Genomic DNA, 21,417 nt, shown 5'->3' with positions numbered 1-21,417 from the left:
AAAGTAAAGAAAGTGAAGAGCTGGTAATTTATATCTGACTTAACTTCCATTCATAAAGTTTAAGTACAGGGGCTAGAGAGATGGCTGCTCTTACAGAGGACCCAGGTTAGGTTCCCAGCACTCACATGGTGGCTCACAACTGTCCATAACTCCAGTTCCAGGGGATCTAATGCCCCTCTTCTGCCCCCGCAGGCATTGCATAACACAGATACACTTACACAGATGCAGGCAATACACTCATACACATAAAATAAAATAATGAATAAAATATTTTTTAAAGTATAAGTACAAAGAAAGACCAGAAAGAATTTATTATCCATGAATATGTCTCCAATAATTAACAAATTAATGTTTTTACATAGTTGCTCCTGATATTCTTTTTTTAGAAACAAAGTATTTTAGAGCTTAAGTGGTCTATACACCTCTCCACAGTTCCTTTCCTGTCCCTTTCTGGAGGTCACTACCATCCCGAGTCAGTCTGTGCTGTGTGCTTTTGCATATTTATTACATGTGCAGTATTCATGAAGATCAATACTTTGTTTACAAGATTTAAAGAAATGGTACCCTACTCTATATGTCACTCTAAGTGCTTTTTCATTCATAGTATATTTATAAAAATCTAACTAATATTTATAGTCTTCACTTAAGCTTTTATGCACCAATGTACGACTATATCATAACTTAAACACATTTACCCTACTGATTGATGCTTTGGGTATTAATTTCCATTATTAAAAACATTTAAGATCACAAATTCAAAAGATATAATCTTATGAAAATGCTAAATTGCCTATATTTTGTAAATAAAATCTAACTGAACAGATGCTTTTTAAAAACCACCAAACCTAGGGTATCCCTATGCCGATGTTATGGACTCCTACATTGCTCATGGTCAATCCTCTTCTGAAATATATGCTACCCATTGAAAGAAAGATCTACAGCACAGAACGTGAGCAGACAGCCATCCTTCATGTGTTCATCTTCCTTGTAGCCCCAATCCACAGACCGCCAGTCTTCACCTAGCCTTATCATTGCCTGTTAATATTTAGTCAGTATTTCCATTACACGGGCTGTGCCTTCAGATCAAAGGCTTTTCCAAGTCCTACATGCAATCAAATAACCATCCACAGAATGCTAGCCTTTGCCTTGCTTGACTCTATTTTTCATGTCTCACACTAAATTAGTGAGAAATATAGGATTCTAAAACTAAATTACCAGAGACTGTTAATTCTTCAAAGAGTGTGAGGGCATTTCTAATTGGCGGGAGAAACACCTAAGAAGCAAAATCCAGATGTTTTCTGCAACCCTGCTGCTGTCCGTGGCTTTGCTTTCCACTGGTAAGTCAAAAGGACCTTAGAAGCTGGTTAATTTCAACACAGGGATTTCAAAGTCAATGATAGCAGAATTGTTACATAAATTTGCATATTAGTACTAGAAATTGGAGTAGGTTAGGTAAATAGTATAGGGAGGGGGGATTTCTCATGAATTTCTTCCTCATGTTCAGATTCTTCAGTGAGGAAATGTAAGCATGGTGTTGGAAGACTTTCAGAAAAGTCTTCCGAATGTGGTCTGGAATTTAATTAGGAAAACAAACAAACAAACAGAAAACACTAAAAAATAAAAATCTTGAGTAAGAATTGGACTTGGAAAACTCCTGAGAGTTTGCAGAGCCTGGATTGGGTCAAATGGAATGCTCTCGTGACACTCACAGCAGGCAAGACGAATGAATAGATGAATGCCTCAGTTTCCCAGCGTGAATGTCAGGCCCAGAGTGTTGCTGCTGCACCCTGGTCAGGGGATTGATGTAAAGCGTGGCTCTATGGTAGAAGGCAGTTGGAATCCAACGTAAGTTATAGTAAAGGCTGCGCTTCATGTCCTTATGCTGCAGCTTCTCTTCACAGAATGTCTATTAGCGAAGAGTAGACTATCTTCAAATAAAATCAGTCATCAAATTATCAGGCTTTGGTTTTGCTTCTGCTTTTGCTTCAAAGTGAGAGGTTGAAATTGCTACCTGTGCCTTTGTGTGTTTTAACACTGGGAATCAGGAAATTGATAGTGTTTATGATATTAAAGAGTAAGGTGCCCTTAGTATATACACAATACACTGATAGCCCTATCTCCTCCATGTTTTACCATTTCATAGCCTTTCATACAATCACTTTCACTCCCTTCCCAACTTTTCTTCCGACCTCAATTTAGGTTGAATGTGGCTTGATACTTTTAATTAGTTCCCAAATTTCCTCTTGTCTGAAAATATGAGATTTATCTCATGTTGAATAAACTTGGTTAGTTTAGAGTGTGCTTCAGCTATGAGTCAAACATTTGCTTGGATGTCATTCTTAGAATTAATTATAGAGCACTATTTCAAAGTTACTTTAGGATTCCTAAAGTTATTTCATTGAGCTGTTTATTTATTTGTCTTTTTTGAGACAGGGTCTCCCTGTAGCCCCAGTTGTCCTGGAACTCACTATGTAGACCAGGCTGGCCTTGAACTCACAGAGATCCGCCTGCCTCTGCCTCCGAGTGCTGGGATTAAAGGCGTGTGCCACCATGCCCGGCTGTGCTGTTTATTTTTTTTAAATTTTATTTGTATTTTATGTTTATGAGTGTGTTGCCTACATATATGTAAGTGCATCCATGTCATGCAATGCCTGTGGAGGTCAGAAGAGGGCATTTTATTTCCCTGGAACTGGAGTTACAGGCAGTTGTTAGCTGCTTTGTAGGTGCTGGGAATTGAACATGGGTCCTCTGCAAGAGCAGTCAATGCTCTTAACCACTGAGCCATCTCTCCAGGCCTGTTTATTTATTTTTTTAATTTTATTATTTTTATTTTATGTGTATGAGTGTATATGTATGTATATATGTGCATGTATATAAGTGCACCTGTGTTATGCAATGCCTGTATAGGTCAGAAGAGGGCATCAGATCCCCCGGGAACTGGAATTATGAATGGTTGTTAGCTGTCACGTGGGTGCTGGGAATTGAACCTGGGTCCTCTGCAAGAGCAGGTAGTGTTCTTAACCACTGAGCCATCTCTCCAGCCCCTGTACTGTTTATTTTTGGTTAATCTAAGCATGGTGGGTCCCCATATCCAAAAACAAACAAAGGAAACTTGAAAAGGACAATTAACACCATTTATTCATGAATAAATTGAAACAATGTAAGATGATGGAGTTAGTGCTTGTAAATAAGTATTTTATATGTTTTATAATAGAATTCTATACTGGGGAAAAACAAGTTTTTTATCTAAATATGTAAAACTCTGTAAGAAAAATTTTCCCATATACTCCAAAAAGAAGGGGAAAAGAGATCTCAGTGTCCCCACAGAGATGCCTAAAAGCCCCATCTTTCTCCTTTGCAGCCCTGGCTGGACCATGGGTTAATATATGTGCTGGCACATCTTCCAACCAGATCCGGACATGTGACAGCTATGGCTGTGGACAGTACTCTGCTCAAAGGTAGGAGGGTTCACAAACAGCAGCTAGCCTTGTTGGTCCCTTGCGTCTGTTTTTGTGTTGTCTTCGCCCTGTTTCCCAGAGGGCTCACAATAACCTCCCTCTGACAGCATAAAAACCCAGAAACGTGCAACATTACTGAATTTGGAGCAACTTCCAAGATTCTGTTTCACGGACAGACTCTGAATTAGAGACAGAGCAGGAAATAAGGGAAAAAGAGAAGGGGATAAAAACAATGTTTTCCTTCTCAGATTCTCCACACACTGACTTACCTCACCTAGTTTTCCAACGTGAAAATCAAACATTATTGCATTTTATAGACACAGTCCTAAAGTTTCAATAACGTGCACTCCCTGGAGGGCACTGTTGGTGGAATAGCCATGTGTGCAACCCTCACATTGGTCTCCTTACAAAGCAACACCAAATACCAGAGATAAGACTGAGATGGAAAGCAGGAAAAAGGCCTCAGCACTTCCAGAACTGACTGACTGCATACTACAAAGTTTGTACACAACTTACACAATAAGTCCTTGGCTCTTCCCTTGGACTTGATCAGTGTTGCCTTACAATTCTAATGGCCCCATCCTTGTGGATCTCATAGTTTGGTAATGCCTGCTGTAAGGGAGAAAAGCCAGGCAGTGAGAGCAGCGGAAAGCCAGAGTCACGGGGTCAGGGAGACAAACTCAAGAAACCTCACAATCTAGAATCATTTTGTTTGTGCTCCAGGCTGTTTAGCAAACCTAGGAAGTATACCTTACCGCATTAAAATACTGTATGCAGTATGAGGTTCACAGTGACCTTTTCACTGTGAAAAAAATAAGACTAGGGGAACATGTGCTACTTACACAATAAACTCCCATAAAAGGATAACTCTTTATAAAATGGTTGTGAAGGGGGTTCGGTGTGTTGGTCAGTGGTACAGCACTTGCCTAGTAGCTGAACCCCAACTCTGAAAAATGAAATCTAGAAGGGAATGATTCAGATAGCTATAAAATGTACTTACACACTGGGTCTGGAGAGCTAGCTCAGCGGTTAGGAGCACTGACTGCTCTTGCAGAGGACCTAGGTTCAGATCTCAGCACCCACATGATGGCTAACAACTATCTATAACTCCAGTTCCAGGGGATCTGACACCCTCTTCTGACCACCACAGGCACTACACACACACACACACACACACACACACACACACACACAGAGTGCACTTACATACATACAAGCAATACACTCATACACAGAAAATAAAATAATCAAATATTCTTTAAAATACTTGCATGCTTTATCTCCTTTCCTCAAAATATTATATAATACTAGTCAAGGTATATCATTTAGCAAATACTATTTTAAATTCTTTAATCATTGTAACATGTTTATTGGTACTTATGGGGAGAGAGGTTAAAACTAGGCTAAACAGAGTAAGGACTCCTGGGGCCCTGCATGTTCTGGCAGCTTCAGGTTTTGAAGTCTAAGGCTAGGAGCTGTGGGCTAATACAACAGGCCTGGCAATAAAGTTCCCTGAGGTCCTCAGGTCCTCAAGTATGCTATTTCTTATACCCTAGAAATCAGAGGCATCACCTGGGTGTGGATGTCCTGTGCTCAGATGGATCTGTTGTGTACGCACCATTCACTGGGATGATAGTAGGCCAGGAGAAACCCTACAAAAATAAAAACGCCATCAATAATGGTGTTCGGCTATCTGGAAGAGGTAAGAGAGATTGTATACAGATCTGGGGCACCTTCGTAGGTGCTGATGCTTATTTATTTAATGTGGGTTTCATACACAGAAGTTTTATATTTCTTTCAAATGATAAGATCTAGGACATACAGGATATACCAAGCAAAAACAGCAGATACATTTCAAAGGTGTTCTGATAATGTTCCTGAAACCTGTTTTATGCGTACAACTCACCAAATCCACTATATTGACTAAAGCTGTTCCCTTCTGTAGCCCAGGCAGCTTTTTGTAAGAAATTTTTTTCCAAACAAAATTGCCTTCAGAAGTCATGGGCACAATGAATGCACACTTTGATTTACCAGACTCTCACAACTTGCAAACGTTAGCATTTCTGCAATAATTGAATGTGAATTGTTTCCAAATGCTGCTTTGCTCTGGGTAAGGCAAGGGGCTCCCCCTACTCTAGGTATTGGATTTGCTGTTTGGGAGATACAACACACAAACCCCCCCAAAAAACAAAAACAAAACAAAACAACAAAAACCTGTGCACAGTGTGTAAGAGCAGAGATTCACGAACAGTTACGAAGTGAGCACACTGGGTAGCCAGCATGGGGATCAAGGCAGAGCTCTCTATGCTAGCGTTCAGCCGCTGTTCTTAGCATGGGCAGTCACTATCTCAGCACCACACATTAGTTTGGCCTGTTTTGAAAGATAAGGGAATTAAGCCACATGTGCTTTTTGTGAGACTTCTTGCATTACATATCATGGTTATGAGAGTCACTCATGTTCTTGCATCTATGCTAGTTTTTTTTTTTTTAGAAATACAAATAGAGACACTTTATTAAGAGATAGAAAGTATTCCCAATAATGAGAATGCCTACTAAGCTGAGGGTAAAGACTCATTCTTTTTTATGTATATGCATTTTACTATTCATCCATCTTTCCTTAAATGGACATTATAGTAATTTCCAGTTCTGGGTGACTGGGAAAATGCTGCTAAGGATTTTCTCAGTACTTATTTGTGGTATCAAGGATCAATCCCAACACAGTGGGCATGTCGGACAAATGCTCTGTCAACAAGCCATATTCACAGTCCTTCTTGTACTGTTAAAAACACATTCCTGTGTACAGATGCCTGTGTGCATGGACATGTGCATGTTGACATCAGGGGACAACCTTGGCTGTTGTTCATCAGTAGCCATCTACCTTGTTTTGTTCTTTAAGTTTTAAACATATTTATGTGCATGTGTGTGCACGTGTGCTATGCACAGGTGTGGAGGTGAGGAAACTGTAGGAACTGGCTGTCTCCTTCTACCAGGAATCAAGCTCAGGTTGCCAGGCTTAGCAGCTAATGCTCTTTCCCGCCGAGTCATCTCACTGCCCATACTTTTTATTATTTTCCTAGACAGGGTCTTTCATTGGCCTGGAGCTCATCAATTAGCCTAAGCTGGATGGCCAGCAAGTCCCAGGGATCTTCCTGTCTCTACTTCCCAGTGCTGGGATTACAAGTGCACTCCACCATGCTTGGCATTTTTACATCAGTTCTTGGAGATGAAACTCAGGTCCTCAAGCTTTCAAGGCAAGCATGTTATAGAACAAGTTGTCTCCTAAACCTTGATCTTACACCTCTTAATGATCACATACACTCCTTCCTATGGGAGTGTGATGGTTAATTGCCACTGCCAGGTTGATTGGATTTAGAGTCGCTAGGAGACACACTCAGTGGAATTGTTTCCAGAGAGGAAACTGAGGAGGGACAACCCATCCATCCCATGGGCTAGGAGCCCAAACTGAATAAAGGAGAAGTGGGAAGCCTGATGAGCATCGGCATCCTCCTCTCTGCTCCCTGACTACAGATGCAATGGGAGCAGCTGCCTCGGGCTCCCATACCTTCCCTGCCATGATGGGCTGTATCCCTTTAATCTGTGAACCAAAACAAATTCTTACCTTCAGTTGCCTTTGTCAGGAATTTTTTTTGTCACAGTAGTGAGAAAATAACTAGTAAGGGGGAAAAAAGGTTCTGGAGGACACCTCCTTGCCAAGGCTCTGAGGGAACCCAAGGCCCTCAGGAGGTATTCGAAATGGCTGTTTCTATAGCTAAAATGACAACCAAAACTGGGCTCTCTGAAGTGGTGGTACTTCATAGCCAAGCCAAGCTCAGTGTGGTCACCTAATAGGCATCAAAGTTGAGGCAGTGATCAGACTCATCTGAACCTCAGACAGACCCTGGTGACCCTAGAACTGAACAGATGGACAGCCTGCTAAAGCCTTATTGGTTTGGCATAAGCAGAAATGCTATGCCTCATAAAAAGAATTCCAGCATCATTCATTACAATAATGGTTTCAAACTCCAGCTTCTGACTTGAGTCAGTTCAGTCCCAGGGCCCCTTGAGAGTTCAAGTCTAAGGAAGCACCATGCCACACTGTCAGAAATTTATGCTGTAAACCTTATTCTATCCTCTCATTCCTAGAGGATTTGTAACCATTTAGCAGGACTGTACACTGGGTGAGTAAGGCTTTTTCAAGTTTTTGGTATGTTTATTCAAAACTGACACTAATTCCTGGAAGTCTGAAAGGCTACATTGGTGAGCCAAAATAAATCCTCCCTCCGGTCAGTCTAGGGGATCAGAGAGTCAGCTGATCAATGTATTTGTGCACAAAGGTCCATCATAAAGTGGGCCCAGTGTATCTTCTGTCTACCCATGGTTACTTCCATGGCTCTAGAATGCAACAGTCAGCACACAGCACTTAGCAGAGTGCTAGGTCACATGGAACATGGGCATCTTCAACTGTAGTAGATATTGCCATGCAGCTTTCTGAAGTAGGTGTTCTGATTTGCACCTCTGCCGAGAGTTCCAGATGCTCCACAAGTGCTTGCTTTTACTTCTGCTGCCATTCTGACATGTGCATGACGTCTCAATGTGGTCTCTTTAAGATTTTATTTTATTTTATTTTATTTTATTTTATTTTATTTTGGTCTTTTTGAGACAGGGTCTCCCTGTAGCCCCAGCTGTCCTGGAACTCACTATGTAAAGCAGGGTGGCCCTGAACTCACAGAGATCTGCCTGCTTCTGCCTCCTGAGAGCTGGGATTAAAGGCGTGCGCCATCACGCCTGGCTAAGATTTTATTTTTATGAGTTATTTCATATTATGTGCATGCAGTGCCTGAAGAAGTCAGAAGGGGGCGTTGTATCCTTTAGAACTAGAGTTAAGGACTGGTGTTAGTCACCATGTGGGTACTGGGAATGGAACCTGGGTCCTCTGGAGGAGCCACAAGTGCTCTTAACTGCTGAGCCAAATCTCCAGTCCCCCTCATTGTGGTTTTAATTTGCTTTTCCCTGATAGTTAAAGAAATTGTTACAGTAGCCAAAAGCTCCATTAAAAAAAAAAAAAGAAAGAGTACATGAAGTTATCAGAAAAATGTGATGGGAAGATATGGGAGGAGTTGGAAGGGAGGGAGTGGGCATGGATTTGATCAAAATACCTTATATGCATGTATGAAATTCTCAATAAATTATTTAAAAGAAAAGAAATTGACATCTTTTCATATTTACTGATAACAGGGATATAATTCTTTATAATATGTTTATACAAATATTGTGCATATTTTCTACTGGACTGTCCTTTTACTGGTACATTTGATACATGGGAGCTCTTCCATATATATGTGTGTGTGTGTGTGTGTGTATAAAATCTTGTCCCACTTTGTGATATGCCTTTTCACTTTCTTAATGTCTTTTTAACAGACAGAAACTATTTTTAATTTGTCCAAATTTAATCAATAATTTAGTTAACTTACTTTGATCTGCCAACCCCGAAGACAAGCGTTACTATGTCACACTAATATTTAGACCTATTATCCATTTACAATTGACTTGTGCAAGACATGAGATATAAATTAAGTTTTTTTTTCTCATACCGTTTTTTTCTTTTCAAATCAATTAGCATAATCAGATGCCAGTTTCCACAAATCCTGCTGGGGCTTTGACTGGATTTGCAGTTCACATATAAAAGAACTGGTATCTTTAAACTAATGGTCCTTCAATCAATGAATACATTATATCTTCCCATTATTTAGATTTTCAACTATTTTACTGGTTTTTAGCATAGAAGTCTCACACATCTTTTAATATATGCATAAGATATACCTTATGGAGTTTGCTTAGCTCTCCTGTTGTCAGTACTACTCAATAGAAATATAACACAATTTGAAACTGCATATTTTCTAGCAGCCCAATTAAAGAAAAATAAACACAAAATTTATTTTACCACTTTATTCAACCCAGCATCTCCAAATTATTATTCTAAATGTGTCATTATGATAAAATTATTATATCTGGATATGGTAGTTCACACATACAATCTCAGGTCCTGGGAGACTGAGGCAGGAGGAGCCATATGTTCCAGATCTACAGAGCCAGGTCCTATCTGAAACAACGAAATGAAAATACAAAAACTGTCAGCCAAGCCATAATTCTAACATAGAATATCTGCCATAGCCACACAGGGAGACTTTGTTAAAAAGCAAACAAAACTATTGAAATATTTTTCTTTTTACACTAATTGTTTAAAATGCATTGTATGTTTATTGTGAGGCAAATCTACCTTCAGATTAGCTACATTTTAAGTGATTGCCTTGTGGAGCTAGTGGCTACCACATTAGGTAGTACAGTTCTATAGCTTTACTTCCCCGACCTAACCCCACTTTACCTGTCTGCACTGACAGTGGTGCATTAGTCTCTTTTCAGAGGGTTTCTACTTCGCCCTTCATCTCTGTGGTCTCTGCCTCACAGGATGGCTTCTGTATCATTCAGAGCATGAACAGCTCTAACAGCATAAACACTGTGAATTGGCACTTGGCATAAACATTGTTCCTCCTTGTTTCAGTGCCTTTTGGCCTGCATTCCACTCTCTGAGAACAAGATCGTGATCCTTGCTTTCTCCATGGCAAATCTTTGTCTAAGTCTTTATTTTGGGCCCTTTTGATCACTGTGTGATCTATACAACATAGAATAGGGGTTTGCTTTTCATGTAATCAGGAAAGTTTTAAGAAGACAAGTCCATTCACACTTATAGATGATTCATACCCATGATCCCAACACAACCATGCTAGTCTGATTACCACACCATGCTATTTCTCTACTTGGTACTGTCTTGAGTTCTTTTGAAACTTAGGAAAGTTTTTCTTCCTGTTACTTCCATTTTCCTTTTTCAGCCCTAACGGTTTTATTAGAATGTATATGAGCCTCGGGGTTGACACTGTTCTGGGTCAGTTTTCCACTACCTCAGACTATTCTTCAACACCTTATTTAACTTTTATTTGAATCTTTCTCCCTCTGGCATCTTGTAATTTTAGTCACATTTTACAACAGAATTCTGTCGTCTTTTATTCCCCCAGAGTTCATTTATTTCTATTTCTTTTTTATTTTTGTTCACTTCTGTTCTTGTGTTTTAAATTTGTGTATGTGCACATGTGTTTTGTGTATATGAGTGTGATTGCATGTATGTGTAGACCAGGGGTCAGTTTCAGGTGTCACCCACCTTGTTTTTATTTTTTTATTTGTTTTTTGAGACAAGGTCTCTCATTGGTCTGATGCTCACCTAGTAGGTCAGGCATGCTGGTAAGTGAGCATAGGAATATGCTCGTCTCCACCTCCCCAGGCCAGAGTTTACTGATGTGTGCTGGTAATACTCAGTGTTCTCACTTGGGTTCTAGGGCTAGAACTCAGGTCCTCGTGCTTGCAAACAAGTACTTTATCAACTAAGTTATCTCCTCAGCCCTGTGTTTGAAATTTCTGACTCATAGCTATTAAAGCACAAATAATACATTTATTTTCTTTTAGGTTTTTGTGTCAAAATTTTCTACATTAAACCAATCAAGTATAAAGGTTCTATCAAGAAGGGAGAGAAACTGGGCACCCTGCTGCCCTTGCAGAAAGTTTACCCTGGCATACAGTCACACGTGCACATTGAAAGCTGTGACTCGAGTGATCCTACTGCATACCTGTAAGCAGACAAGGACAGACCTTGTACATACAAAGCCATCTTAGAAACCCGGACCCAACCCTGCTCCTGAAGAAGTGTGTGTTCAAACAGAAACATGGTAAACACAAGAAAAACAGAATCTTGATTCCAACTCACTGTCACTTTGATTCATGGGTGTAAACTATTTTCTTGGGGTTCTCTGATCTTTCTGTCAGAACCAGGTGCTTTGTGGGTTCAGTGTTTAAGTCCTGAAGACCAAAATAAACAAATAAATGAGTTCAAACAGGTCCAGACTTTTGGCACATCTGAGATAGCCACTTTCCTGCCTAAAACTGACAGAGTCTAAAGCTTTCTGTGAGACATGAATGAGGAGCAGCTTGGTGCAATGTACTGAATGAACAGGAGCTGATCAAACTTGAGGCTTCCTTTCAGCAGGGCGATGAAGACTCTCAGCAATACCCTTAGGCTTGTTAAGCTGGGTGGAGGGAGAGCTAGTTACATGGGCAAGAAAGAATCTTCTGGTCTTTCCATCTATACCTTTTCATATTCCATGAGAGTAACAGTTTCCTAGGTAACAAGTTATGGCATACTCTAGAAAAAAATGCACAATCTAGACTTCAGTGAGGTTGCAGTACAGGCAGCATTAGAACAAGAAAGAAGAATACATTTAACTAAAGTGCCTCATGAAACTAAGTCAGCCCCATCTAGCAACACTCCATGAACATCGTAACCTATTTCCATACGTCACTGTAGGCAATTATACAATCATAATATACAATTTCTTGTTGCTGACAAGAAATACTAAAAGAAAACATAATCAAAGGTGCAAAGAAACAGAAATAATTCTGGCTTTAAAGATTTAGTTGGTTGGTAAGAAATGAATAAACTGAATTGGTCATCTGGACACTTTCTTCATGAAATTTTGCCTAAATTCTTTTGAAATGTAGAGTGATTCCATTCTTATGTGTCCATACGGTAACGGAAAGACAATTAATTGAACTTTATTACTAGAGAAATGACTCCATTTATATTCCTACATAGAAGAATGTTCATGAGAGACAGGCAGATCTCTGTGAGTTCAAGGCCAGCCTAGTCTACAAAGCAAGCTCCAGGCCAGCCATAGTAAAACCAGGAACAATCCAAATGCCCATTAACAGTGACAGAATTTAAAAACGAAGTCATAGTTATAGAACCAAATATCCTACAGCAATTATAACAAATGGACCCAGTTAAACATAGCAAAATAGACAAATCTTAGAAATATACAGTAATTTTAAGAAAAATAAAAAATCACATAAAGCATGTACTCTTACAAAGTCAAAACAAACAAAATAAAACAAATTTTCTAAGAACACACATAGAAGTGACAGAATTAAGAAGTAAACCAAGAAAATAATAGACACTAATTTACCTCAGGGTTAAATAGGAAAGAATCACATACATCTCAGTTACCTACCACAGTGCTACATTTTCGCAGCTAGGGGTGACTTCATGAGTACTTATTAGTATGAATAATATGCTACAGAGGCACAGGACGAATAGGAAGGACATTAGGAGGAAAGAGTTAATGATGCTTCTCAGAGAGCTGAGGAGCTGGGTTGCAGTGAGCACTTCCTTATATCCAGCTTGGGATCCTTCTCTACCGTGTCACAGTATCTATATAAGACAGAAAGTTCAGAATTTAAGTTCTCATTTTAAAAAATCTGTATCCATCACTGTCCAATCTGATGATCTCCTTTATCAGTCCATTGGTATCTAGTAACTTCAGGTTGTCTCAAGGGTTCACATTAGCCTCCAAAAGATAAGGTTTGTTGGGAAACACAGATGAGATTAGATTAGACCTTAAAAAAAGAAGACAAATGACAACAGAGGACATGAAGTTGGGGTTGGTGGTAATAATGTGGGTTAGAGAGGGGGAGGAGGTCTGACAGTGACCAAAAAACATTGTATGAAATTCTCAAATTAATAAAAAATATATTTAAAAAAAATACATGTCATGCTCCTGCTGAAAACACACACACAAAAGAAGTGGTATGCAGGCTCTGAAGGCAAAAGCGCTCTGAATTATCCGAATTAAGGAGTTTGTGTTTGGCTTCCAGATAACCAACCTTCCGGAGTGGTCTCCTAGGAGATGAAACACAGTTGGCTGTGGATATTGTTTAAAAACCAGGCTCATTACCTGTAGCAGAGACTCTCTGCAAAGTACAGCCACAACATTGCCTTCTGCCTAGCATCCATACCTGTTCATGGAAACCCAAACTTTGGACCAAAAGAATCTCTTTCCTAGGAAGAACTGGAATCCGGCGCCCTCTTGTGCACTGCAATAGCTTAGTTCTTAGGTTCTGATTTCAGCATGTTCAAATTTTGTTTCAACATTACAGAGTTTAAATGACAAAGAAACTAGTGTGAGTAATTTGCTTGCTCTTACTAAACTGATTACAATATAACATGTCAAAAATGTGGCTTCAGACATTGTCAGGTTAATAACTACAAATTAATACTGTGGGTAAAAGACATTTTTATTTTGAAAATGTTTTGAGTTAGTTGAAGAAAATTAATCTAATGGAACAACAAGGTCAGTGGCCAATTTAAAGAGCCAGGCCTATCGAGGAAGAATTCTTATGTCGTTAGAGAACACTTATCACACTCAGTGACACAATAGCAACACATAGGCACTTAAAGATGTACCCACCTCCTGACTCATCTCTCCGATACTGTGCACAATACAAATGAAGTCAGTGAGGATCACAGGAGGGAAAGAAAACGCGACAGTCCTGGCTGTGTGCTTCTTCAGTGTGACCTACAAAAAGACCCTTGTCTCCACACTATTTACTTTTTGCCCACAAAATTATCTGAATGTTCCCAGAATCTTCCAACAGATGCAAACATTTTCAACATGCTCATGTATCCAAATAGGAACAGAAATGTTTTCAAAGACAAGTTTGCAATCTATCTGCTAACACACTCACACATTTAGCTGAATGCAGGGAACAGCAGTATTTAGAGGCTTCCAAAGTACATGGAGTTCTATTAGTTAAAGCACTAAAGATTCCGTATTTTTCTTGTCTCATTTTTTGGCCGTCTTTACAATGCTTTGCTCTTCCTTTCACTAAGGCAGTGTGTGGGACCAACCAGGGGAACTGACGTGAATTAATGAACTCAGATTAGATTATTCTGAGTTCTGCAGTGTGAGTCCTTATAGTGCTTTAGTTCAGGAGGTTCAAATAGGAGGTCATTGGAAAGACTGGCTCAGAAGGGTGAAGAGACCAGTGGTCCCCCTTTCCTTGTGCTTTGGGGGAGAAACACCCCTCAATGGCTCTTCTCTAATTTCTGCTCTGCTTCCTTAGCCTCTAGGGCCAACAGCACTGGCATTCTACCACCTAACCATATGGGTGCACACAGCTTCTTCTGGTACATCTTCTTAAGACAACATCATGCAAGGCCATTTGCTTCTGTACTCAATAACTCCATGACTCTGACCCCCAACTCCATCTCAGTCAGGCCTTTTCTTTTATGTTTGTAGTGCTGATACCCATATCATATTTCACATTTTATATTATATGCATACCTTTTTGAAACCATAAGGTATAAATAATATGCTGCTCTGAAATGGTAATAACTCTATCTTCAAGAATTGGTTTTCTCTTTTACTCAGTAAAAATCAGTTCTCCTAGCACTTTCTAAGGGCTCACTATTGCAGCACACACCATTCTGAGAGTGAGGAACAGAGGTGAATGGAGCTCACCAGGAGAATGCTCGAATAAGAAGTCTTTAAGTGAAGGGATGTGAAAATGTTACTTTTAAAGCTATTATTTACAAATCACAATACTAATTGCTTAATAGGTGAGACTATTTTAATTTTGATAATGAAAAACATTCTTTTTCATATTCTTTTAAAGTTGACTTCTAATAGTAACAGTAAACAGAAAAGCTCACCTGATCTTATACTGATGTAGTTTACACTACAATGGAAACATAGGCAACAACCACACAAGCAAATGGCAAATGCAGTGAACGAATGCTGCAAAGAACAGCAGTGAGCTGAACACATGCACGGCAGGATCCACTGGGGGAGCCGGGACAGACCGAGTGTCAGCAGTGACCCTGGGGAGAGCTCAGTGAGCACAGAGCCCAGGAGGGAGATGTGTAGAAGACGGGAAAGGGCAAGGGGCAGAGTGGTTGGAAATCAGGACAAAGAACAAGAAAGAGCCCAGGGCCCAGAGTTCCAGGCAACTTCTAAGAATAGGATTTCAGGGGCTGGAGAGGTGGCTCAGAGGTTAAGAGCACTAGCTGCTCTTGCAGAGGACCCAGGTTCGATTCCTAACACCCACATGGTGGCAGACAACTGTCCTTAACTCTAGTTCCAGAGGAATCTGATGCCGTCTTCTGACCTCCATGGGTATTGTACAACACTGGTGCACTTACATACATGCAGACAATACACTCATACACATAAAATAAAAATAATAAATAACATATTTAAAGAAGAACAGAATTTCATCCTGAAAACAACAGCCAGTGAAGAATTCTAACAGTGTTACTATTAAACATGAGGTCACTTAGGCAGAAGATTCAGCAGTCACAGATCTATAGCAGTAGGCTAGTAAATACTGATGATTCTCAAACACGTCCTACAAAACTTTATCCACATACTGTATTTATCAATTAACAATCATAGTATTTTCCACTCATTGTATTTCTATGAAATGAAATAGTATTTCTGCACTGTAATATAATGTCAATTATTTTCCAGCTTAATATAAAATAGAATTTACAGTACACTGGAAGTTAGAAGTTACTAAATCACAAGATGCAAAAACTTTTAAGTACAATTAAGTAAACCTGGATAATGATAGCTTGATTTTTAACACTCTGCATTTTGTAAAACATGTATTGGTACAGAGAGGAACTAGATAAAATGAAAACAATATGAAATTATAACACAAAACACAAAACTTACAGAGCTCAAATACTGTAAATTAAAATTATGCATTAATTATAAATTTAATATAACTTTAATTAGTAAGCTGAAATATGCCTGCAAAGAAGGCTGAGAAATCAAGTAACCATCTGTAGCCTTTACCCTCTCAGCATCTAATCTACATAGTGACTGTGTCCTACTGACAAAGATTTTTGGCTATTCAAATTTGTTATACTTTTTCAAATGATTCTACAGCAATCCACGAAGATAACTGGCAAACAGAAAATACTTTAAATATTTCAGCAATGTGGCTTAAAATTTACTTTTGCATAGACAGACAGCAGCTAATCCTAGTGATAACAGAAAGTTCAGAATCTTTGGTAGCTGGTTACCAGACAGGCATCACATCTGGGAACCACACTCTTCCCAGGTACTTAGAGACTTCAGTGTGAACTTCATCTGGGTTATAACTGTCATCAGAGATGAGAACTTCCTCCATGATACACAGCTGGGTTAGCCTTCTGCCACAGAGTTTTACAAACTCAATAAACGCACTACAGCTAACCTCACATTCACTGAGGCCTAAGGCTGTTAAATTTTTACAATGTTCAGCAATACAAATAAGTTCATTATCAAGAGGCTGGAGACCATTTGCACACACGACTAGCTCAATTAGTCGTGGGCAGTTAAGACCTATCCGGCCTAAAATGGTTTTGCTTACTGAACGCCCAAAATAAAGGTGAGTAACAGGGGTTTCTTCTTTGAAGAATGTCTCAAATTCCTCTTCATATAAAAAGAAGTACATGACAACATTAACTCCAGGAGAATGTTTAATCAGTGCATCCCAACTGTGCTTTTTAATAGAATGAAACTTAATCTGTCCAGGATTTTCACTTACAACATCAATTCGAAGATGTTCAAGGTTAACGTGAGTCTCCCTTGAAAGTGCAAGGAGAAGTTCATCACTTAGAATGTAGTAATTCAATGCCAGTTCTCTGAGACCTTGACAGTGGTCAGCTACACAAAGAATTCCTGTAGGAAATTGGGGAAAACTCTTAAAAACAAAGAATCCAACTGATACTAAAACAGATTTTGTAAATTTATATTTTATATTAGCTATTCATCTGCTACAACACATATCTAATGATGACTGAGGAAATAAAAGGTTGCTAAAAATATACCATTATGAGGCTGGAGAGATGGCTCAGTGGTTAAGAGCACTGACTGCTCTTGCAGAGGACCCAGGTTCAATTCTCAGCACTCACATAGTGGCTTACAACTGTCCATAACTCCAGTTCCAGGGAAATCCAATGCCTTCTGACCTCCTTGGGCATTGCATGACATGGGTGCACTTACACACATGCAGGCAATACACTCATTCACACAATATAAAAATATAAAAAAATTAAAAAAAAAGAAATTATATACCAGTATCCCTTATGAACACAGATGCCAAAATCTCAACAAAATATTTGTAAACCTCAGTGGGTAAAGACCTTGCTGTGCAAGCATGATGCCCTGAGTTTGGATCCCCAGAATGCACGTAAAGCTGGATGTGGTAAGATGTGTCTGTAATGCCAGTGCTCCTATAACAGATGGAGGTGGAAACAAGAAGATCCCTGGAAGCTTGTGGGCCAGTCAGCCTGGTGTATACAGTGGTCAACAACAAGCTTGTCTCAGACAATGGGGGAGGTGAGGATCTCTGCCTGAGTTCTGCATGTGCTACAGCACATGTGCACCTGCACTCCAAAGATGAACACGCATACACACACACACACACACACACACACACACACACACACACACACAAAACATACTTGTAAACCAAATATAAAAAAACATCAAAAAGATATTTACCATGAGCAAGCTGGCTTTATTACACAGATGCAAGGATTGTTCAAAATATGCAAACTGAGGGGCTGGAGAGATGGCTCAAAAATTAAGAGCAGTGACTGATCTTGCAGAGGACTGGAGTTTGATTTCCAGTACCTGCAAGGCAGCTAACAACAGTGCTTAACTCCAGTTCCAGGGGATCTGACATGCTCTTTTGACCTCTGCAGGCATTGCATGACATGGGTGCACTTACTTACATGCAGGTAATACACTCATACACACAAAAATAAAAATAATAAATAAAATATGTAAACTGATCAATGTAATAATACATCACATAAAAGGACTCAAGGATAGAAATCATATGATCATCTCAACAGATGAAGAAAAGAGCTCTGACAAAAATGCATCATTCCTTCAAGATAAAAGTTCTGAAGAATCCGGGGATGGTGGTGCATGCCTTTAATCTCAGCACTCAGGAGGCAGAGGCAGGAAGATCTATGAGATCCTGGTCTATATATCAAGTTCCAGGCCGGCAGGGGCCACAGGGAGACTTTGTCCTCAAAATGCAAGCAAAACAAGTAAACAAAAGTTCTGGAGAAACTGGGAGCGCATGGAACGTATCTCAACATAATAAAGGCTATCTAAGACAAACCTGTAGCCAACATTATAGTAAATGGGGAAAAACATTCCCATTCAAAGTATCCCACTCAAATGAGGAGCAAAGCAAGGCTGCCCATTTTCTCCACTCTTATTTAATAAGTCTTAGCTAGAACACTAAGATAAGAGAAGCAAATAAAAAGAATATAAATAGGAAAGGTACACAAAAGAGACCACAGAGACTCTACCAGAAAACTTTTGGAGCTGATAAACACTGATAAAAATGACCGGATGCAAAATTAACACACAAAAATCAGTAGCCTACCAATAACAAATATGCTAAGGAAGAAATTAGGACAATTCCAGTCATAATTGCCATACACAAAAAATACCTCGGAATCAGAAGACACTAGAAAATGGAAAGACCACTTGTGCTCATGTGTTGGAAAAATAATATTATGAAAATGGCTACCTTACCAAAAGCAATGTATATTTAATGCAATCCCCATCAAAATTCTAACACATAATAGAAAATAACAACCTTAAAATCCAGCTGGAAGCACAACTGACCTTAGATAGCCAAAGCAATTCTAAGCCCCAAAATATTAAGGCTGGAGGCATCAACTTATCTACATCAGGATATATTTCAGAGCCACAGTAATAAAACCATCATGATACTGGCACAAAAACAGACATGTAAATCAATGCAATAGAAGAGTGGACACAAATATAAGCCCACACAGTTACAATCACCTGATATTTTACAAAAATGCTAAAAATGCATATTGAAGAAAAGACAGCCTCTTTAATAAATGGTGCTTGGAAAACTGGGTATCTCCATGTAGAAGAATGGAACTAGACTCTTAACTTGAACACACAGTAACTCCAAATGGATCAAAGACCTTATCACCTGAAACTTAGAAACTGCTAGAGGGAAAAGTAGGGAGTACCTCCAGATATGGGCATAGGCAAGGACTTTCTTAATAGGACTGCAGTCACTCAGGAAACAAGGCTAACAATGAACAAATGGGCCCTGATGAAATTATAAAGCCCCTGCACTGCAAAGGAAATCTGTACACTGATTGACAGAAAGTCTTCACCAGCTATATCTGATGAGGATTAATATCTGGAATGTATACTAAAAAAAAAAAATCAAGAACACAAACAACCCAATCAAAGAATGGGCTATGGAACTGAATAGAGTTCTCAAAAGAAGAAAAACAAATACTTATTTTAAGTGTTTAACATCCTTAGCCCACAGGGAAATACAAATTAAAATTATTCCATCTCCTTCTGCTCAGAATGGCTATCATCAAGAAAACAGATAATAACAAATGCTGGTGAGGATGTAGGGAAAGGGGAACCCTTATTCACTGTTGGTGGGAGTATAAACTGGGACAGCCACTATGGAAATCAGCATGAAACCATCTCAAAAGGTTATAAATAGAACTACCGTAATATACATATAGATACACAGCTATACAACTTCTGGGTATATACCCAAAGGACTCTATATCTTACAACAAAGATTTAGACATCCATGTTCATTGTTGCTCTATTCACAGTAGCTAGGAAATGGAACCACCTATACATCCATCAGCTGATGAATAGATGATGAAAATGGTGGGGGGGCAAGTTTAGTAGAACACGTAAAGGAGGGGAGTACTGGAGTCAGAAATCTGGTTTAAGTGGGAATGATAGTGAGGGATGGGGGAGGACTAACCCAAACTAAGCATGTGTAAAAAGCCATATGGAAACCCTATGCAGATGAATAATGCTGATCCTAGAAACCATAAATTATTAAACAAAAATCCTACTGCCAGGGCTGAGATTCTACCCTAGGAGTTGCTGGTCAGGGATGTCCCTGAGGTGCCCCAAACAAAGAGCCAACTGCCAATACTCTTCTTGGTTGTCCATCAGAACTAGATAGTAAGACACTGTTGCTGAAGATAGCACATGCTTTGGCTATAGTGTGTAGAGAAATCAAGCTGGAATTTAGCTGGGAATGTCTTGCTGGCTAGCTTTCATAGAGCTGGAAAGTGCTATGAGGGCTACTCAGGGAGAAAAGGCATCAATAGTCTTATCCAGCTGTGAACTCCATGTGCTACACAACCAACCTGCCAGGCAAGAAGTGTCTGGTCAATAGTGGCATGACTGTTATGGGAGTGACTAACCACTTTTGAATTGTATTTGAAGCCTGCTTCACAGAAGGGAATTCAGCCTGGTGCTATAAATATGGTTACAAGTCTGGGACTGGGGAGGTGATAGGTACTAGGATGGACGCTTCTACTGCTAAATGGACATGCTATGCCCATCAAACGGCCCTCTAGATATTTATGTGTATGTCCATGGGTTAGTGTTCCTCTTGGCCTTGGTTAGAGAAGCCTTGTTTTGCAATGGCCAGCAGTTACTGTTGAGACTTACAACTGGTCAAAGTGCTAAGAAGTTACTGCTGAGTGCTCAGCCCTAAACAGGACATCAATATCACCCCCTCAGGATTCAGGGAATGGTGCAGAAGAGGGAGTTCAAAGAATGGAAGAGCCAGAGGATGGCAAAGTGTGCCGCAGAATACTGTCTTCTGGACATGACGTGGGTGTTGTACTCATGAACTCATGACATCTATGGTTACCTGTCCTAGACTGATCCTGACAATATTCCATTGTGGGTAGGGGAGGAGTTCGTGAGGTCAAAACCCTCCCCAAGGAGCTCTTTGCAGTTAACTGCTGCTGGGAGAGAAGGAGGTACTTTCTTCAGTGACAGAGTCACAGGTAAGTTGCCCGTGCTACAATAAATAAGCCCCCATCCATGCTCATGAAAATAATCTTAATTAAGCCTAGCAGATAGACAAGAAATTAGAAGGGTGACCAGCTGGGAAGAACAGGGGTTCACATAAGGGATGAACAAGAGAAGGCAACTGAAATGAACATGACCAATATATATATATATAT

General features: G+C 39.6%; 2 protein-coding genes across 4 annotated transcripts in view; one reads left to right on the top strand and one right to left on the bottom strand.

Moving 5' to 3' along the window:
- Positions 1-1,094: 1,094 nt before the first annotated feature.
- Lect2 (leukocyte cell derived chemotaxin 2) lies at positions 1,095-11,402 on the top strand. Its single transcript, XM_008849223.2, has 4 exons — positions 1,095-1,337; positions 3,362-3,458; positions 5,015-5,160; positions 10,974-11,402. The coding sequence occupies exons 1-4, from the start codon at positions 1,292-1,294 to the stop codon at positions 11,138-11,140; spliced, it is 456 nt and encodes a 151-aa protein (XP_008847445.1). The 5' UTR covers positions 1,095-1,291; the 3' UTR covers positions 11,141-11,402.
- A 4,171-nt stretch (positions 11,403-15,573) lies between these two features.
- Fbxl21p overlaps positions 15,574-21,417 on the bottom strand; it is a 16,780-nt gene continuing 10,936 nt past the window's right edge. For all 3 annotated transcript variants that reach the window (XM_029570564.1, XM_029570592.1, XM_029570632.1), the window contains exon 6: positions 15,574-17,068. In XM_029570564.1, coding sequence (XP_029426424.1) covers positions 16,425-17,068 — 644 coding nt within the window. In that variant the 3' untranslated portion in view covers positions 15,574-16,424. The remainder of the gene's footprint in view (positions 17,069-21,417) is intronic.

Source organism: Nannospalax galili, unplaced genomic scaffold (assembly GCF_000622305.1).
Source record: "Nannospalax galili isolate Female #2095 unplaced genomic scaffold, S.galili_v1.0 scaffold1830, whole genome shotgun sequence".
Classification (NCBI taxonomy): domain Eukaryota; kingdom Metazoa; phylum Chordata; class Mammalia; order Rodentia; family Spalacidae; genus Nannospalax; species Nannospalax galili.
The sequence above is the reverse complement of the archived record's forward strand: the minus strand, read 5'-3'. Positions and strand labels throughout refer to the sequence as shown.

Coding starts and splice junctions, on each gene's coding strand:
- Lect2 (XM_008849223.2), top strand. CDS start 1,292: ATGTTTTCTGCAACCCTGCTGCTGTCCGTGGCTTTGCTTTCCACTG. Junction 1,338..3,361: donor CGTGGCTTTGCTTTCCACTG/GTAAGTCAAAAG, acceptor TCTCCTTTGCAG/CCCTGGCTGGACCATGGGTT. Junction 3,459..5,014: donor GGACAGTACTCTGCTCAAAG/GTAGGAGGGTTC, acceptor CTTATACCCTAG/AAATCAGAGGCATCACCTGG.